Here is a 21,938-nt window from a genome sequence, read left to right on the forward strand (position 1 = left end):
GGTGCTGTATTCACTTCAGAAAATCCTTAAAGCAACACTTTGAGTGTCTTTTTGTTTGTTTGTTTTGGGGCTGGATTGATTTGTGTTGCCTTTAAGTACACTTCCCTGTCTTTCAAAGCACAGACATTTGTATTGGATTTTACTAGAACTCTTTACAAACTGAAAAGCAAAGAGATTAAAGTGCACATTTATATCTTTAAATATCTTTAAATGCATTGCAGAAATTACAGTCACTAAAATAAGCAAGTTTATATTTTCAAATGCTATTTCTAAAAATTCTTTTGACGAAGTTTTTTTTTAAAATACTGTTCATTCTTTCTTAAAAGAAATTAAGATAATGAGAGTTATATACAAAAGAAAATATAATTAAGTAACAGAATTATACTTACAGGCAACTGTACATCTGACCTGGAAAAAAAAAAAAGTAGAAATTAAAGCTCAATTAAAATAAGGACGAGTTTAATTAACACACAGAAGGAGAAAAAGCATCAGTTAAAAAAATAAATTTATTATTGCATTCCAGACTTTTCAACCTGCAAAAGAGATACCTAAAAATCTATTGACAGAAAAACTAACACCAAAAGTATACCAAACTATTAGAGAGAAGAAACAAACATGACATACATGCTGCTAAAATGTTAGTTTCTACTTCAGTTTATTTTGTCACAAAACCAGCTTGCAAAACATATGCTGGTTATTTTGCACATATCAGTGGTGGACTTGGCAGTTTTACATTTACAGCTGAACCCAATGATCTTAAAGGTCTTTTCCAATCTAAGTGACCGTATGGTTCTACATAAACTTCAAACCAAAACCCACAAGATTTTAGTCAAAAGACACTTCAACTCTATCCCACAAAAAGCAGCAGATGCAAATTAGATTTTTAATTCCTAAGAACTTTCCTTTCCTCCTATTGCAGTATAAACTTTATTACTTCTCACAAAAGAATGTTTTGCATTTTCTGAAACTAACTCTGTAGTAAGAGTCCAGAACATTTAGTATATATTCTGAAATCTTGTTTACATATATGTACATATCACAAAGTATCAGCAGTTGTCATTTAAGTGCAACCTGAAACTACTATGCTAGTAGTACTGACAAGCACACCAGAATTTTGCGTTGAAAGTGTTTTTCAGTCTTTCAGCTCTATGCTGTTACCTCCGAAGAAGCCATTTCCCTTCCTGTTAGTGTGCAAACTGGCCTGGAAATTGTTTTCTTCATCTCCCTCCAGATGGCAGCACAAAATGCTCCTGAAGGAGCGAAATAAAAGCCCCAGAATGAGATCTGCAGGCACTTGAAAGGGAAACCCTGATTTCCTGAAACCCCTGAGGCTCTGGTAGCCAGCTGAGGCCAACCGACTGCAGCAGCCACTTTCGTCATGTAACAGACAGATCACTTCAGCAATTGTATCACAGATTAAATATGATTCACCTTGCAAAGCTACACATGACATGGTGAAGACAAGTATGCAGAGATACACACATCCCATGGACAGGCAGGTCCCCAGCGCTGTGCTGGAGATCCACAGGTCACAGTGCTTTGTGCCAGGGAGGCTTGCGAGCACAGAAGGTTTCTGCCCCTGCCCTTTTGGGTCTGGTTTGGCATCATGATGGGTGCAGGCAGAGACGTATCTCCAGCCCTGGCTGTGCTAACACCACCTGCAGAAGGGCTGGTCCTTTGGTTGGACTCTATATGGTGTTGCTCCTAGAAAACCCAGACTAGCTTTATGACAGATGGTGCCTTACCCACACAATGCACCAAGCCTGCAGATTGCAGAGTTTGACACATTTATCTCATGTACTTGAAATTGACTCATTTTCTCTTTCCATCCTGTCTTCTTAGACAGTTTCTTAGCTGTTTCTGCAATTCCACAAGCTAATTCAAAATAAGCAGCTATATCACAACAACCCAAACCTCGAATCCCAAATCACTCATGTCCCAGATCTCATAATGCTGGTACCACAAGTAGCTCCATCAGCAGTACCTCCCCACATCACAGTCACAGGCCCAAGCAGACACACCCTCAAAAAACAGTCAGAAGATATCATTAAATCATCTTGTTCTCCATATGAAAGACTCCAAAAAGCACTCTCCTCAAAGGTGATGCAGGCCAGCTGACTAGAAGCAACACTAGAAGCAACCTCTCCAGCTTTACAGGAATGAGAAATGTAGCAGAAGCCAGCTTTGAGTGGAGAGACCCCCTTCCAGCCTGCAATGGTCTTGATGCCACACCAAGAAGAGCTTGGGCACACTTTCTAGGCAAAAGAACACTTGTCAGCATCACACAACTAACGCCTGGTCTTCTCTAGCACAGTCCTACTTACAACTCAGGACACAAAGGACATTACTTGGGACACAGATGTCCTACATACAAGTGTGAGGCTTCTCCTCAACCTTTCTGAATATTTGAGAGCCCAGCCAAACTGCAGGGCTACTGGGAAGCAAGGAAACGTTTGTATCCAGGTCAAGAGCCCTTCTGTATTCTTTCACAAAGAAGTGGCCAAGGAAGAAGAGGCTACAAAGGAAAAAGCCACTCTTAGGACAGGAAAACACTACCATGCAGTGTTCAGAGTACAAGTGCTAAGCTATATAGAAACAGGTGCTGAATGATGAGCAGCAGGTGAGATTCCCTGAAAAGCCAGGCAATCCAAAACCAAAGCCAAAAAGACGCTATGTTTAATAAGAAAGGGAAATTGCAAAAAAGAACAAAACCAACAAAAAAACACCACAGTACTGAGTAAGTCACAGTGATTTCTGCAGCCCTACAGACAAACAGCAGAAGCCTGATATCATTCACACCTGTCCTTCAGTTACTTTCTCTTCTGTAAAGCTGCCTGAAGATGACAAAGTTCCTAATCTCCTTCTGCCCACATTTTGGGTTCAAAGGCACAGCATCCTTCCAGAGCAACAGGACAGACATCATGACTGAGAAACAGGTATGACACTGCCAAGTCCCCTACAGCCGTTTCTCACCTCCCCATTTCTTCCCTGCCAGCTCAAATAAGCAGCATGTTGACTCCTGTTTCACCCCCAGCTACAGCCACCTGATCTAACGGCAAATTATTACCAAGCTACCAGAAACTTGGTTGTACTGTCATGTGTGGGTTTTGTTAACGACGATCAAATAACAGAAGGACAGTTATGCTAAAACTCCCGTCACGTGATAAGCAGCTTCCCATCATGTTACTTGCTTTTGTTTATCACACACTTTGGCAATACCCCTCACAATACTCCTCTGACTTTTCAGAACCCTATGTGCAAACCAAATTCAAAAAAAGCACATCGTGTTGGCAGCAGGCAGGCCTCCTGAAACACAAAACCACACAAAACAAATGATCCCATTCCCAAGCGTCAGCCTGCCTGACTCAGTCATTCCGTGCTGTATTTTTCAGCACAAGCCATGAACTGAACTGCTCTCCAGCCTTATGTTATTACTTAATGAGATGCTATTTATACAAAACGTTTGTTTATTATTTCAGAGGATATTTGTGCTGAACACCTGATTCTCCTTGTGTTTGCATCTGGTATACCAGGAGCCCTGCCATTTCCGCTTTTCTTTCCAATCACACAAATCCACATATTATTCATGTATAGAGTTGGGGTGTTTTTTTCACCAAAAATCTGGATCTTGGGGTGAGAGTCAAGAAAATAACCTATCAAAAAAAGGCAAAACACAAAACACTGAACATTTCAACTGAACAAAGGAGAGATGTGTATACACAAACTTGGCACTGTCATCAGCTACAGCAAATCAATCTTCTTATGTGTCACACAGCCACACTTTGAGCTTGATAAAAGGCTGTATGTTCCAGAGGAGCAGAAGAATTCATCTGCACTCGCACAAGCTTTGTCTTGTGCTCCTTATGTGTGCAGTTTATTATTTACCAGGTGGTATGTGTAATACATGCAGTTGTTATACAGTTGGTTACCTAACTGAGGAATTATTATTATTAGTCTCCCAGGTAATCTCATAGAGGAAGAAATCAGATGTACTGTAGGAAAACATCTCCAAAAATACTAAGTAACAAAGAAGCCCAAATTCTACCAATATTTGATAAGACTTAGACTAAGATATTTTCAAGAGCAGGGTTTAAAATGTGCCCCTTGTACACACTGATCGGGAGAGCCACAGGAGGTGGCCACCAGCAGGGCAGAGGGCAGCGCCTCCCCTTCTGCTGGCCTCAAGACTCCAGATCAGCTTGGTTCTGCTCCCAGTCAAGTTAGGGTTCCTGCACTGGAGGAAAACCCTCGTCAACAGCAGCCCACCTGCCCGGGGTGCTCCAGTTTCCAAAACAAACAACATGGGTTTGGTTCATGTAAATACAAGGGTAAGAAGCTGGCTAAACAGTCAAAGTGAGCAAACCAAAAAATCTTAACCAAAAAACCCCCTTAGCCACAAATCCTTTCCGAGAACGCTACTTGAGGCTGCTATTTCTTGTGTGCTCACCCCTGTGTGTGCCTTATGACTCAGATGCAAAAAGCCAGGAAATTAATCACACCCTTCTCAAAGCTAACGATGTTTCACATGTGCACCTTCAGATCTCTTTTCCACCCACCACTCTCAGGTTTGGAGGAGCTCCACAAAAATACCACCAAGTTGTCACAGTGGTCTCCAAATTCTTTTTCAATACACTTTCACAAAAGCATAATTAAGATCACTGCCCAAGTTACTCTGGTCTCACTTTTTTTTCCTGCTATGCTCACCTACCATTAGTTGTCCCACATCCATAACTACAGGCTGTAGGGCAAGTCACCATCACAAAGGTTTTAAGCCTCCAAGCTTCATTTTGCAGACATTATCAGTCATTGCTGCTCAGCTGACAAACATTAACCAGCAAAGATGCCATAACTCAGCCACTGACAGGCTGCTCTGTCACCTCTTATATTTCACACTTGGCATAGGTTTATTCAGAAAGTGCTCTCACAGGAAGGTTTTATTCAAGGTCACAAAGTGAAAATTAAACCCCGGAATTCACAACAACTGAAGTGGGTTTGCCCAGGTATTGCATCCACAGCCCGATAGAGCTTTCCAATACTTGCTGATTTTCTAGGATTTGTAAGGCACTGAGTGCTATTCCAGCTGGGGACATCTTCCCACTTCACTGGGAGCGTAAAGTCTAAATGAGCAGGGAGTGACACCTTTCTGCAGGAGACAACAGTCTCAGAGACAGGATGGGGTTTGGAAAGATGAAATGTTTCAGTCTCTTGCAACCCATCTCAGGACTGTTTCACCTCATTCATTTCCACATTATGTCCAAATTAATGACGTTCGTAGGCTTACAGCACCAGGCAAGAAATAAGACCAGTCAAATTGCGGCATACAACTATGTGCCTAAACCTATATGAACGTAGTTCAAGTCTTCCTTGGGAAATTTCTTGGGCTTGGGGCGAAAAAAAATATTATATTGGAAAATGAACAAGCATACTCATGTAATATTTTGCCTTTTTTTCTAGCTTCTTCCTAAAATGTTGTAAATCTTCAGTTGCAAAGCATTTCTCTGCATTTAAGCAGACAACTTCTACGCACAAATCATTGTACTGTTATACTATTATAAAATGCATACACATTAATACATAATTAAAGATATGTGAAGCCAAGAAAAGCAAGAGTTTTCCTCTGTGCTAATTGTATGAAAAGAAAAAAGAATGTAGATTAAGCCTGTATGCTGTAGATTTGCTCCAAGCTATGCTAACAATTCAGATACATTTCAGCAGCAATTGTGAATACTCAGCCCTCCTGTATCAAGTCCTTACATGAAGGAGGAAATAGTCAATAAGAGGCTAAGTCAGAAGCTAATATTTAATTATGTTACATAGCTTCATTTAGCATTATTTACTTTCGGGATTTGGTGCTAGGGGTTTTGTTTGTTTGCCTTGGTTTTTTGTTTTTCCTTTTCCAGTGTATATTGGCTCTGCTAAATTCATTTTAACTGTAACCCACAACAGGTTTTTCAATTCAGATTAACTCTAGATGATCTCAATAACATGACACATTCACTTCCAATGGAGAACTGAAAATATGCTGCGGCAAATGGCAGAATCGCGTGTTTTCCCTCTGGTATCTTAAGCAGTCACAGCCCATCCACAAGAAAACATTTCACAGAATGTTTGGTTTAAGTGGGTTTATCCTGGGGAAAAAAAAGCTCTAATTTTGGAAGCAGTACACTAAGTTTTTGCAAGATCTTTGGAGTCTTCTTTTAACCCTAAATGAGCAGCTCCACTAACGAGACTGCATGGGATCAGATGGAGATCCAGAACCCAGAAGAAAGAAACATGAGCTGATGCTTGTTATTAATTGGGTAGGGCTGGACTGGCTTAGGACACCACACTGTATGAGGAAGCTATACAAAACCCAGAACAGTCAACAGCCCTACAAAACTGCACACAAGCTATTTCGAGCTATTATGCAGTTATGTGAAAGAGGAAAACCTATTTCCACTTTGCATGTATTTATATTTTACCCCCTGACATTTCTAAATTCTGTCTTCCCTGAAGCAAGTTTTTCTCTGAAGAGGGACCAAATATAATTTTTTCCGCTGGCTTTTATGAAAACAGATGAGGAGATTCTGGTTTGTGCAGTACCTCCAGTGATGTAAAAATGTTGCAGAAGAGAAAAGCCTTGTAGGAAAGCCAAAATGAGACACTGGGTGAAAATTTGTGGTGAAACAACCTGGAAAAATTTGTTTCTTCCTTTCCTGACTTTTCTCAAAATTTCACCTGTATCTGCCTTTCAGATGGCCAGCCTGGGAGCGACGCGTTTTCTGGGCAACATATCCAAAAACCATAGAATGGATCTCATCTGAATTGTATGCATTAGATCTGCTTTCCCCTTCCTCATTCCTACCTTCAAGAAAAGATTTCTCGGGTAAGTTTTGCTGTGGTTTGATACAGGAAGTGATTCACCTACCTGTCCACATAGAAAATAAACAAGCGACAGAAATACCCACAACCAAGCAGCACAGAGTTTAGTGGGAAACAGGCTAAGAAAAGGCCCAGACACCAAACACAACTGCATTGCAACTGATAGCTCTCTCAGTGACCCTAGGAAGCACCATCAGACTTCCCTATGGCTTCCAGATGAAATCAGTTTAAAACTTTTCCATGCAACCCAGTAGTTCTTCTCTGTTTCCTCCAAACATGCAGCTCCTGATGAACTACAGGCAGTAGGCTACTGAACTGCAAGGTGGTTTGCAGCACCTATCTCCAAGCATCCTGCAATCTTCCAACCCAGAGAATAACAACAAAACTCCATCCTGGAAAAAGGCTGAAAAGTTTCAACAAGTTTAAATTATTCGCATAACCCAGTAAGTCCTACACGTAATTCCTCTTCAGAGATGATCCTGCTGAAGGAGTTTACAGATAGAACAGTGTGCTTCCTTGAGAATGGCGATGAGTAATATTTAAAACAACTACTTAAGTAAAACCCAAGTTGTTATCCTATTCGATCTGTATATCATATTGACATCAGTGGAACTGCAGCTGGGTGTGTAATGAGCAATGCCTGAATTGAAAAATCTCCCCTTTTAATAGGAGTTTTCAGTTATCACTGCCAGTCATTTTCTTTCAAAATTAAGAAAACATCAACCTTTATTTCATGTGAACAAGGCACATTCCTGCCTGCAGCCTAACAGCACTATTTTTTCACTCTGAGTCATTACTCGGGCACACCCTGGAAGAAGCAGGATACAATGAAAAAAAAAAAAAGAAGAAAAAAATAAAAGACTCCTGTGGCAATGACACAATGCTAACTGTCCCCAAACCAGCAGGGCTGGCCACCCAGGCACCGTGGATGGAAAACATACAGCAGAGCCAGCAGCTGCCTGGTCCTTGCAGCACAGTCATGAAAATCAGGGGCATTTCCTGACAGGGCCCCATTTCAGATCTGCTCAGATGAGAGCAACTGAGACTTAGGTTTCTTATCCCAAGTAGATTTCACTTTCCTGAGCCCGACACTTTATACTCTACACGGTCTTTGCTCAGGAAAGTGTTAAAAGATACTTTACAAGGAGAACAACATCAAGTTGGATTTGGTTTGAGACTTTTCCAAGCAAAACTAGCTGTAAGGGGATTAAAAAACTTACACAAAAGCTCAAATACAACATGAAGAAAGATGATTGTATAGAAAACAAAGACCAAGTTTTTGATCTATGACACCCTGTCTGGGAGCAGGAGAACCATGGCCTATGAAAGCCTTCAGCTTGTTTACACTGAGCTCAAAACTGTCTTGCTAGACAGAAAATATTTGTTGTTGTTGCAGTCTTAATGCTGGCACATACAAGCCTTGTTGTTTCCTGCCTTACTTCTCTACTTTTCTTAGGACAGTTTATATCTTTTTTCCCTTCAAAGGGTCCTGAAGCTTCCTAATTTACAAAGCAATGAGGTGTGCAGCTGGGAGAAACCAGCCTGTGACCACTGCCCGACACAGAGACCTCTCAGGCTAACCTTCATCTCTTCCTTCACGGTCTGTTACTGTTTACTGCCGTTTATTTATGATCCTTCAGCACGTTCAGTTCCAACTCCACATAAAATGCCCCATTAGGATCCAAATACGTCACCTGTACAGCACTGCCCATGCCCCATAGCTGGGTAAATCTACTCAGCACGAGGGAGTAAAGCAACCCCTTCTCACCACCCCCAAACAGCAGCTCTGGGTTGGTAATGCAGTCTTGATACCACTAGAGGCCCCAATAAAACCGTCAAACTTCAGCCTAAGTGACTAAGAGCAGTGGAATATGCCTAATTTCCCATAAAAGTTGGCATATTCTGGAAAGTACAAGGCTAAGGATGACCACACCAGAGCATAAAGTATGGATGTAGATGTAAATGCTGGCTCAGATGCAGATCATGGGAACTAATCACACTACGCTGTGCTGCCTAAGGCAGGCTTAATGCATCTTCAAGCATCACAAACCTGTCATGAGGGAAGTAGTTTTATACAATAAATTACCAGCTGGACCATAGAACTTCTTCACAGCACTTATTTACCATATCTCACATTTTCAGCTGCATTGTTTTGTATTGTACCATTTGATTAACTTCTTCAAAACAAAAGAAAATTGCCTCATAGCAAAAAAAGTGGTGCTAAACCTTTTTAAACTCTCAAGTCAGAGATCTGGCTGTTCTACATGGATCAAATTATCACAAACAATTTGATTTAACAAACAATGTTTTCCCATATGCTGTTCTCAGATGCAGCAACTTGGAGATGGGGGGATACCCCTGAGGTTTGCCTGCAACTGTCAGCCCATTTAATCCTTTAATGAATTTGAACTGTAGCAAAAGACAAATGGACTGCAAGCGATCTACACATGTAGTAGTACTCCTGAGAGAGAACAAAAGATCTCATTGTACAGCTCCAGTAAGTTCATCTAGGGCTCTGATAGAGTCTCTCTTCTCCTTCTCTTTGAACAGAAGCTTCATAGAAACAGGAATGAGAATTGGCTCAGCCAGCACCCCATTGCCAGACTCGCCTCTATGAATACATTGGGGCTGCATGAGAAGTTATTCACCGACAACAACATGGGCTCTCTCTCACCAGCCAACAGACACATCTATCAAAGGTCAACTTCATGGCCATCTGGGAGGACCAGCTATGGTGGAAAAAGGCTGGGTGATGCAGGGTCAGAACCAGAGATCAGCCTGACACTGCAGCCCAGCCAGCTGCAAACTTTTTATTCTAAAAAAATAATATCCATGGCTTCTTTCTGCTTCCAAGACACATGAAGGAGTTCCTGCTGATCTGTATGCTTGGCTTAGCTCTGATACAGATCAAATAGGTCCTACCTCATTTCAAACTCTTACATTTAAGAGGAAGATATGTTATTTATGATGAGTCTCAAAACATGTTCATTTCAAATCAATTGCATATTGTATCAGGGTGCAGTGCTTGCTTAGCCTTGTATGTTACTTGAAACAAGAAACAGAAGAAGCTTTTGAAACTCAATTTTTACAACATTTTGGTCATTGTTCACTTCGAGCAACAATATCACTGATATGGCTTCCCATAGCCTTTCCTATTTCCCTACAATTAGGGATTTTCTGCTACCTATATCACCAGAATACAAAAGTATGGTTCTTTCCATTGCATGGGCTTAACAGACAAATCCAAAGTTTTCATAAAAGATTACTGAAAATAACCTTTAAAAATGCAATTGAGAGACAAACATTCCTTAAACTTACCCAATTTAATCCCAACTGATTTCAACTGCCACTAAATTAATATCCACTACCAGCAAGTTTAATGATGAAACAAAATTATTTTAATCAGAAATTCACCTTCCACTGGAAGATGTTTCTTGCAAATTTTAAAAGCACAAGATTTTAAAAATAAAATTTCTATAAAAGTTACATTTTTGAAGGCACATAAATATATATTATATACAGGCAGACTTCTGTCTAACAGATCGCCTTGGCAAAATGTTTTAAAAGCACTTTGAAGGTTGATTAGAAAGAGTGGTGCACTATTAAGAATAATTTTGTCACACAGGCCTCCACAACATTTGACAGTGTTACCTGTAATGGCAAACAAGAAGGGGGCAGCAACAAGTGCAGTACCATCCTCCAAAAACTTTGGCAGGATGTCACTTTGGCAGAGCCTGTAGTAGCAACTATTGCCTCAACTGTGGCCAAAGAAACAGTGAGAGATTAAAAAAAGAACTAATACTGCACCAACACTGCAGAAGAGACTGGGGTAGGGGAGGGCTTCCTCAGTATCTCTCTTTTTCCTATCTATGTTATTAACCCATTTAGTCAAATTATTTTTTAAAAGCATATTTGGGATAGAAATTCAGGTCTAGGGATGTCCCCCAGGTATCCTCGATGTAGTTCAGACAAGTCTTAATACTTACATACAGTATGGCAGGATCAAAGAAGAGTAGCAGGTACTAGAATCAATCGCAACTCCTCATCCTCCTGCTTCATTTTTGTTGCATCTTCAATATCACCTAAACAGTTCCCTCAGGTAAATATTCTTTTGACTCAAACTGAAAGTCACAAGACTAGATTTGATTTTTTTTCACCGTGATTATATGCTCAATGTCTTTGAAACATTAGATGTATTGTCTTTTGCTCCTATGTCCTCAACAAACCACAATTACAGAAACTGAAAAATATCACTGCTTCTTCTCTAGAAGCTTTCTAACCTTGAGTTAAACTGCAGAAACAGTTTCCCTGCATCACCATAAATGCCTTGGAAGCCTAGAAGGACAAGAACTCTATGATTTATATACATACAGGTTTGTATGCATTTCACATGTTAAAGATGAAACAATGCCTACAATAAGCTGCAGTAAAGTATTTCTAACCAAAAGAATAACTAATTGGAGCAAAACCATTTCCATATCAGAGATATTTCTATCTGGCCTGACATTTAGTGTTTAATTTTTTATACTTTGCAACAGGTAAAGTATAACATCTCTATAATATTCAGGGAGGAAACAAGCACATACTCAAAACCAGATAGAGAAAAAAAAATTACTGATATTATTTATTTGCTAAAACAAACAAAAACACACACACAGACAAAAAGTTAAAGATGTATTTCCAAACTTTCTCATCACCATGTTTAAGGCTGAGAAGTACCACAGTTTTGAATAGAAGAAAACCCATTTAAATGTGTCTGTATGTCTGGAGCAGGAACTATGGAGGGGTGGAGGAAAAGCTCTTCAGTTCACTGTTACACATTTCACTGTGCACACATGGGGCAAAGCTTCATCTGTCCACTCAAATACTAAAGCCACATTAAACTTTAAGACAGATGAAACCAAGTCCTCCATGCCTGCATCACGTTTTATGCGCGAGTCACATTTACTGTATTTGCTCATGTAATAGCCAGATTTCCCGTAGATTAGGGGGATAACAAACATATTTGTAACCATCTATAAAGTGCTGCTTGCCAACAATAAAGCCTGTAAAGCAGGAATATAAAACAGGAGATATGCAAACCTTAAGCACTCAGCAGCACGCAGCTGGGTGGGGTTCTTCTACAGTCTTGAAAGTTTAGCACATTAAAAAAAGGCATGAGAAGTCAGGGTGCTGAGTCAGATGTCAAAGCCTTGTGTCAGGTGCCATAAATAATTGACCTTTGGTACCTGCCATGTGGCTGTTCACCTGCATGAAATGTGCAGCTAAGGGAGATAAGAGTGAAGAGGAATTTAATCGCACTCCAGCTGCTAAAACCTTGTATCTTGTACCTTTTAATTGATGTGGCTGTACAGACTTCCACACCACATTCCCTGAACTGCCTCCTTCCTGGCCTTGTGCTCTTTTTCCCCACCTGCCAACCAGGTTTAAACCAAGAGTGATTCACAAGCTGGATTCCCTCATACCCCCCCGCCTCTCTAACAGAGATAGTCAAAATATCAGAGTTATATAACACTGACAGAAACGTGACTACCTGAAAAAGAAGTTCGAATAAAGAATGTAAAGCTTTCGTAAGTGTGACTACATACCAGAACAAAGCAACGCATCCTTCACAGGCTGCTTTGTCACTGCTTATAGCAACTACATTAGAGCAGTTCAATTGCAGAAAACAAACTAACAAGAAAAGGCACTTCAGACCAGTTTCTCTTATCGGCAAGAGGTGCCAGCAGGGTTTGATCTGCACGCAGCAGGGTTTGATCCTTTCCCCGCATGGCAGAACCCCCACCCTGTGTGTCAGCATCAGTGAGGAGGCATCTTGCAGACACTAACTGGGAAGAGTTTTATCGAGATTAACGACTCAGCGAAGATGATCCATAAAAATGAGACTGAAGGCACACCAAGCCAAGTCAAACTAAAGACCACTGTTTGCTGCACCCAGACTGCCCAGTGCAAGGTTAAAAGACTTTTCAAATGACTGAGAAACACATGAGCTTGAATACACTAGTGCAGACAAGGCCCCACTTCAGAAATATGCCTGATCCATCACCTGACTCAAGCTATGAAAATGGACATGTACCCAGAGAAGGGAATACTATGTATTGGGATACAAGCCTCCAGATGCCAAAAGGCCTGAAGGCAGATGTCTATACAACCCCTAAAGGCTGAACTTTTTATAAAGACATTTTGTCCTTTTCTAGTGCTATATTTTGTCTGTATGACTCACAACCATTTAAAATCCACTGTTTTAACACTTTCTCCCCTGCACCATACAGGTTTTATCTCTATGCTGCTTCTATGTGAAGGCTGTGCTCAGAGCCTGCTTTAAATCCAAACTGTGAGATTTAGAGCCTAGTCCCTGTTCTGTCTCTCAAAGACACTTACCAAAGCACATTCCTTACAAGTAAGCCAAACAAACAGAAAAATGTTTGGATAACTAAGGGGTTTCCTTCTTGTTTTAAAACAGAGGAGAGACCAGCAATTGGGTGTTACCCAGGGGGTTCAGACACAGGCTACCAAAAAAATAAGCCCTGATTATATGTGATGTCGCACGTAAGAAGGAAGAAATGCTGTAACCGATTTATCAAGATAATCTCTACGTTGTTGAGTGTTGTGTTGTGTGGTGTGGACTTTTGGGGTGGTTTTCCTCTTTGATTTATTTATTTTTTTACCTTTTTTTTTTCCCCACATACCCCAAAAAAACAACCATCAACTAGAATGTCTTATCAGGAGATGGCTCTAAAAATCAGGGATATGTTTCTAGGAAATATTTCAAGATTAAAGTAACCTATAAGAAGCAAGTAGGTAGGGTTTTGTAGATGCCAAAAAAAATATTGCCCTCTATGTCCTTCAAACCACCATGTTTCGTTATATGGGATGTGAGAATACGAAGTTACCTACTTTCATTCAAATGCTATTACTCCAGAGACAAGAATCCAATACCAGCAGAGACAACGCAAGCACAGAAGAAAAACACAAAATAATTACCTTTTATTGACAGAAGTAGGTGGCACAGTCAGTCATTAAGCCCAGCAATAATCCTGCACTGAAAGTCACAAGCACTACAGTAAAAGGCAGTAATTACAAGGGAAAGTCTCTGATAACATCTTCCACATTTTTGATCCAACTACCACTGAATATCTCCTAGCCAGTTTATCAAAACCTGAAGTTAGATTATATGACTTACCAGAATTTAACCTTCATATTTAAATGGAACATGATGAAATGCATTTGTGGTGTTGTTAACTCTCACTCAAAGCATTTATATTCCAGGTTTACTGAAACTGTCTTACGTGAATAACGTCCTTTGTACCCTACAGTCAAACTACCCACACTGGTGACTGTAGAGTGAAACAACTGGAGAAGAGAATTTTATTCCTTCTAATTTTTATCCTGATTTAACTAGAATTTCATCCGAAAGGGTATTGCCAGTTCTCAATAGCCCTCTAACCTCATTTCAACATACACTTTATGAAGAACCCCCCATTCTCAAATATTAGGACAGCAACATTTTAAGCTCTTATATTGATCTTTCACACACCTCTCCCACGTCATAGGAACACTTCAAGTATATATTAAGTCTTAGCACCTATAATATGCAGCCTATGAGGTTTCTTCCATTAACTTCATTAGTATAAATTTTATTGCAATTCCATCAACAGAACACAGAGTGCGTTTATAGCAAGTGTCAGAAAAGCTGGGTGTAAATGGTAGCTCAGTCACCCCAGAAACACGGTGCCCACACAGCTACGCGACCCAAAATAGACCAAAACATCGTTTTCCAACTGAGCTGATCTTCTGCAGAAACAACCTTTCCAATAAAGCACCAGAGCTTCCTCCTTTATTTCAAACACTGAACAGATGCCTGAAAGCCTGAACTGCTTTGAATAAGGATAAATTTAAAATGACTAATCGTTTCCTATATTATTATAGAGAGTTTATGTTGCCTCTTAGATATCTTGTTTGTGTTACCATGTGAGCTAGTTCCTTCTACTGCAGTACCACCGCTTTTGGTGCTCAGCTCTCTTTTTAAAGCTATAGGCTTTAAAGAAAATCCAAACAAATGCCCATACTTGTCTGAGGGAGTCACGTTTGCTCATCGACTAAACTGAATCCACACGGCTCACAACAAACCCAATATCTAACAATAAAGAAGCAGGCCTAGCAGATGTTATTATTGCTGTTTCTGGATGGAACTTTTTTCTTTCCCTTGCTGAATCATTTATTCATTAAAAAACACAGATTCAGGGAAGACTAAACTATTCATGAATTTGGGCTGAACTTACAGAAGGGTTCACTCAAGGACAAACCCCTCCAACTTGCATTGAAACCAGTGCTGGAGATCGAAATGAACTATTTCGATCATGACAAAAACGTTCAGACGCTGGGCACAGGGAATAAAAGCCAAGGCAACAAAGGGCTACATTCAGCCATAATAGAGTGAAAATAGCTCCCAGTAGCCAAATGGTTACAACACTCAGCTGGCACGCAGTAGATTCAGGTTGAAAACTCCTCACTGCCTCGCCAACAGATTAATTCTTCTTTATGCAGGTCCACGGTTCAGCCAGGCTGGGCTGGCTGCAGGGCCACCCACTCGCTGGCCCACCAAGGCAACAGGAAAGTGCCGAGCAGGGGCGCAGCTCCCCTTCCAAGCGCCATCCATGTGGCCAAGACCTGTCCTCCACCATGTGTCCAGTTGCCCTTAATTACCACTGAGCAATAAACACATTCCTGCTGCAAGGGAGACCTGAGGTCAAACCCCAAAGAGGAAAAAGGGCTTCAACAGCAGACAGAGGGATGTGCCACTGGGGAAAACATGGGCTGCCTCCCCTCCCACTGCCTTCCCCCACCTCCTTCCCCTGTGGCTCTTGGGTTTAAAACACAAACCACACAGGCAAGAAGCCCAAGCTAAACTACTCAAACATGAGGTTATGCCAAACAGTCAAATTAACCTGAAACTAGCCAAATTGGGCTCTTCTGTTGGGCTCTTCTGTGTTTCTGTACAGCTTCCCTGCCATCCCTATCTCCCCTCTCCCCCCCAACACTTGGCTGAATTGCCACAGTTTTTTCCCCTTGAAAAATCTGGGGGGAAAGAAAAAGTAAAAAGGAAAGTTACTTTCCCCTATCTATGCCACCAAATGCAAAAATAAAGATGAAGATCTTTGTTTTCCTTTTTGTTATACAAAAAAAGTCTGGCCACTGCAGAACTGCATATACTTAGCAGAGGGTGAGTCTGGGAAACATTCACATTTCATTAGCACCTAGAGGCCAACAGCCCTGGGAGCAGAAAATATTGTAAAAACAACAAATAAATGTTAAAAGGAAGCACAGGGGAAAGGCATCTGTTTGCATGTCAGGGTGGGGAGGCAGCAGAGTATAAATGACGGGCATAAATTGTTCTTTTCCCTTTCTGTTTAGTTTTCTGCGTAGTCCCATGGAATAGCAGTAATTTGGGGAACAGCATTAAGTTCCTCTACCAGAGGCCACTCCGTACATTCCCCTCATTCAAAAGCAGTAGAGTACAATGGTAAGAACGTTATTCATTATTTCCTATTACTTAGGGTGGAACTAAATGCTACTCAACAAGCCTGCATATCAGATAGAGACATCTATAATACATTCATTGAAATTAATATCCTGAGGAGGGAGGAGTCGGAACCATTTAATCCTGGTTTTGTTTATAGGAAAAATAGTAAGAAGTTAGACCCCAAAGTCATATAATTAATCAAAGTTATGGGCAGGTCAACACTACAAAGTGACAGCAGAGAGACCATGATGCTATGCTCTCCATAACATCGGTAAAGGCAAGTCAATGTACACACAGCAAAGCAGGAATCTCCAGTCTGTGGTATTTGGGGAATCTGTGTTCTAATACATGCTCTGATTGCAGCAATAGGCCCAAACAGCTCCTTTTACTATCTTAGAATCATAGAATCATATCCTTACTGGAGAGAAAACTCCGTGTCAGTGTAGTTTCTTACCTAGAAAGCAGCCATTCATTCACAAAACTACTTTTTCAGTACCCACACAGCTTTCATGAGGCATTATACCCAATTATGTACCAGCAGGGATGCTGTCGGTGATTACTCAAGAGACTGGATGTTTTCAACTCTATGGCTTTGGACACAAACTTGCAATCAGTTGAAAACACTCGCCCATTTGCCCAAGCTTGCCCATCTCCTGCATCCTTATGATAGATCTGACAATCAACACCCTCTGACAACAATGAAAACTAAATAGATAAGTATAAAAAAAACAGCCAGGTGCTATGGTTGAGGCAAGTTTTGCATTTCTCCCATACGACAGCTTCTGTGAACTGCTTTTCCCACCCGCTGCTCTGACACCTGGCCAGGCTGGCAGGACCCCCAGCCCTATTTCCCAGTCCCAAGCAGGTGCATCAGCAGCCCCTTTGCGCAGGAGACCAGGCAGCAGCACAGGAAAACCTCCACCCTACAGCACCGCTTTTTCAATTGCCACTCAGCATCAAGACTTCTAAAAACAAGATTGAGACAATGAAAGATCTCAGTGATATGATGGGAGCCAAAATTGCCTTTTTTTTGTGTTTGTGTGTGTGTGTGTGTGTGTGTGTGTGTGCAAATGAATCAAAAGTTCCTGTCTGATAATGCCTTCCAGCATGCAACTCCGTGGCTGTGGCACATGGCAGGCTGGGATGGGGAGCTGCAGACATCCATGGCTCTAACTGGAAGGACACTCAGTTCTTGTCAGGATCAGAATTTCAGTTTCAAATTTCCACTCTAGTAACAGCTACTGCAGAATGCGGTGGGGGGAAAAAGTTTTATATATATGTTTATTATTTATGTAGAAGTTTGTACGGTTTAATAAAAATGAACAGTATTTGAGATACCTTTTCTGCTATTGATTCTGGATTAATTTTCTGCCCAAGCAGCAAACCTTTTTTTTTGCAGGCACTGGCATCTCTTATGTCTCTATACACAAAAAAGAGCTGCTTTAAAATACATGGGAAATAAAAAAATCATGACTTCTAGCATTTTTTCCCCACAGTTTCCCCACCCCCACTAGCAAGAGCAAGACTCTAAATATATAAATAGCCTGGCAAGTGTGTAGTATAAACCACACCCCAACTTAGGGCCACTGTCTTAAAGGAAACTAATATTAAAAGACCCAGGGACATGGACAATGTGATTAGGCTTGCACTTGACATATTTCAGTATCTACTTTTGAAGAACACCAAGTAACTCTCATGAAAATGCCGCACCAGGTGCCTTCCCCCCAGCCCATTTTATTTTTCATGGGCAGAGGCTTTTCAGCAGCTCTGCCAGCCCCACTGTTACTTGGCTCCTCCTGAAGCCACAACAGCTTTTAATCCAGAACGGCAGCTAACAGGACATACCCCCTGGGGCTTGGGGGAGGGAGGATTCTCCCCCAAAAAACCCGATACACAGAGTTTAATGATGTTACGGCAGGCAGATGCACAGAGCACATCTTTTTGCATGACCAAGGTCCCATCCCACTGCAGAGGGGTTCACTCCAAAAAGGACGTGGCTGCCCCAGCCTCTGAGAGGAGCCTCCACTTGTGCAAGTGGACACCTGACACCCAGAATGCACCACATTTCCACATAAAAATGAAAGCAAATTTCCAGGCAATGCGCACTATTTCTGTGGTGCTCATTGTTATAGGAAGTTGCCGGGAAGTAAGATCTCAGGAAGCAGAAAAGAGGAACCAGAGTTTTGTGGGACTAAGAAACTCTGAAGAGTTGTAATAAGATAGCTAAAATAATATCCCTAAAGGACAGGATTAAAGCTTGCACTTCAGTTAAAAGGACAATTGTTACGTTCAGGTGAGATGGGGAACTAATATGGAATTTCTCTCCAGAGCTGAATTTTAAGTTCTTTTATTCTGCCAGAGCTGGATATATCTACCATTCACCAGCACTTTCGTCTCTCGCCACACAGCTCCAGTGACGGGTGAATGCCAGCCTGCATGCTACCCAGAAAAGCAGTTCTCATTTTGCTGTGCATTGAATGAACAACAGGAAAATAAAGCAAGACTTCCCAAAAATCCAAGACTTCATTAGCTCTGCCGAAGCTGGAAGCTACAACCTCAGCCTGTGCTGTTCTGTGTCTGCCAAAAGCCTTTGAAGTAAATTCTTTGAAGTTGGCCAGAAGTGGCTCTGAACTGGAGAGAGCGAGGAGCAGGCTGGCTGGGGGGCCGGCTGGGCAGTTTTGATTCCCACACAGTCGAGTCCAAGTCAAGCGTGGATTCAGCAGATACATGGGCACTTTTTAAAATATCATCATTCCTTTTACAGGTAAAAGGAGACTTCAATCCTAACTTAGGTTTAAGTTGATGACCAGTAGGCTGAACTGCAATTTTCAAGAACTGTAACAAGATATGGAAGTGTACATTCAGTTAGGTCTCTCCCACTACTGCAAATATCATCCCCTGAAAAAACACATCTATGATAGGACGGGACTGTTCACCAAAACTCTCCACTGTGCATATTTCTGCAGAAATGATTGAAAAATCCCCCCAAGTCCCCTGCAGTATTTCTGCTACAGGGACAAAAGCAGCACATAATGCAGGTTTGATTTTCCCAGGGACAAGTAAGAGTGGGAGCCATGTAAAACTGAACTTTTCTGGAACCTGTCTGCAAAGAACATCTCTGATCCCTGTTCTCAGTATGTAACCTGGTATTTCACAGCCTGTAGTTTTAAGGGTTACAACTTTGGTGAGCAGAAATAAGACTTAAAGTAACAATATGCCCGAAAGCAACCATGATCTGCTGGGTGCCGATCTCTGGGCAAGCAGCAAAGGAACATGATAATTTTAAAAAAAGGTGAAAGTATTACACATTAGAAACATTTAATCCTCCTTATGATGGCTGAGAACCAAAGGAACAAACAGAGGCAGTTAACTGCAGTACTGAACACGCACAGCCAGTTTGTTAACAAACTGGTTGTAATCAGTGAAGTTTCTGTTGCACTGGGTTAAGGAATCAGGCACAGCAAGCAGACAGACTTCAGGCAACAGAATTATGGAAGTGTTAGACAGGTTTTGATTCTTTAAAAAAAAGTTAAAATTAATCCAGATGCATGTAGAAGACTGCACCAGAAACAAAGTGCCTGAAATGTTGGGACACTGAGTCTACTCATACTCAAGTATTGCTTCTGTTTGTCCTTTCCCAAAAGCTATGCATTCTTTAAATACAACCCATTTCCCTCATAATATAGGGCTTATTGTAGAAGTGTTTTCCATTCAGTCCATGAGCAGCTGCATATAACAACCAAGAGGATAGATGAAGATTTTCTTTCAGTGTTAAGGTTTGCTTGCTGCATTTTATAACCATTACTCACAGGCCTTTTTACAAGCCAGTATTTTTAATTACTATGATAAGTTAAAAACCTGTCAACACCATTTCCTCTTTATTTGCTCTGCTAATTTTGTGGCTTTCTGCAACAGTCTAAATTAAATAATTTGAAGTTTCGAAATTTTAAAAAGGGTTGTTTTTTTCCTTTACAGTCTGCCATTTAACACATTAAGCTTTAGGGTATACATACTGTCCAAAAAGGAACATCAGAACATACAAAGCAGCAAAGTCTCACACTGAAAACATTCCCCTGGGACAAAAATGATGGAGCATTTATTGTACAGCCTTGAGTGTAAAGTTCTTAGAAGGCTGCTACAAACAGTGCAACAGGTTTCTACCCCATTAGTGGCTTGGCAATTTGTACATTAAATTTGCGAAGTTTGCAAGAGAAGTTACCAGCATGACTCAAACCTATTCCTTTAATTCTTTTAAACTATTATTATTTTTTAAGTTAATTGTTTAAGATCTGCAATTTGAAAGATCTGCAATCTGAACTTTGAAAAAGTTCCATTGAGCTGCTTTTAGGAACCCTCCTCATCTACTTGCCTACAAAAGCATGACTTGCAAGAAATTACATGAAGAAATATTACAATGATATTGCTGGAAGAAGAGATGACTCATAATAAGCAGAGCAGCAAATGAATTAAGTAAAAATATATTTAACTGGCTGGCTGGCCATGGTCAGATACTAAAGGCATGAAGATCTTAATGCAAAGTAACTTCAATTAACATCACATTAAAACCACTTAGTACTATTTTAATAGCTTTCAGTTTCAATAGTGTTTAACCAGATAAAATAGGGGTCTTAGCACTAAGGTCTCTAAGACAGCCTCCAGACCTTAGAATTCATTTTGCCTAAGGACGTCATTACATATAAATGAAAAGACTTTGAACTAGACCCTGAGCTAAGCCCCTGAAGTCACTTGTTCTGTGCTTGTTTAGCATGTCATCAACACAATGAGCCAATAAATTGCTGCCCCTTCCTTCCATGCTTTGTTTTTAAAGGCTTCATTGTATTTTATTTCAGTTTATTTAAGCAGTCAACAGTCAAATCTTGTTGTCTTGGAAATACTAAGAAAGCCTCTGAAAATACATTATATTAATTGCTCTGAAATTACAATTCAACAACTTAAAATTTGTTTATTCACTCTAATCAGCAACCACAAATCAATAAGCCTTTAAACCTCAACAAGTTATGGAAATTAATGACATCAGCAGCAGCAGTTTTTACATTTCCAGTTTTTTCCTGACAATCTCTGAGATCAGTGATAAAGCCAGGCAACACATCAGTTATAGAACTGTTACTGAGTTTGCAGTGCTTTCCTGAACAAAGGTTGAAAACCTTTGGGAAAACCTTCATACTGAAGAAAAAAACTTCACATGAATGAAAAAGTTGAAGGCTAATCACTGCACATTGTGGCAGTGCTAGATTAATGGTCAGGCTTGACTATCTTAAGTCTTTTTCATTCAAAAAATGGATCTGACAGTAGCTCCCAAATGTGTTTTCAGATCAGCTGCTCAGGTTCTGACGCATACACGAGGGTCAGCAAGAATTGTTTTGACAGACTTTCTCCTATTGCATATGCTTTCTGGATCACCCCGAACACTCAAAATAAAAGACATGACTTATTTTCACAACGAACTGCTTACAAGGTTTATTGCTTTCATGGGTCATTACACCCACACCTGCCCTTTTTCACTGTTTCTGCTGCAGAGTGGGGATAGCAGTTC

General features: G+C 40.7%; 1 protein-coding gene across 3 annotated transcripts in view; it reads right to left on the reverse strand.

Annotated features, from left to right (window-relative positions):
- PTPRJ (protein tyrosine phosphatase receptor type J) overlaps positions 1-21,938 on the reverse strand; it is a 77,909-nt gene that overhangs the window by 28,207 nt on the left and 27,764 nt on the right. For all 3 annotated transcript variants that reach the window (XM_065065192.1, XM_065065190.1, XM_065065191.1), the window contains exon 2: positions 390-408. In XM_065065192.1, the coding sequence (XP_064921264.1) occupies positions 390-408 (19 nt within the window). The remainder of the gene's footprint in view (positions 1-389; positions 409-21,938) is intronic.

This window comes from Columba livia, chromosome 5 (assembly GCF_036013475.1).
Source record: "Columba livia isolate bColLiv1 breed racing homer chromosome 5, bColLiv1.pat.W.v2, whole genome shotgun sequence".
NCBI lineage: Eukaryota > Metazoa > Chordata > Aves > Columbiformes > Columbidae > Columba > Columba livia.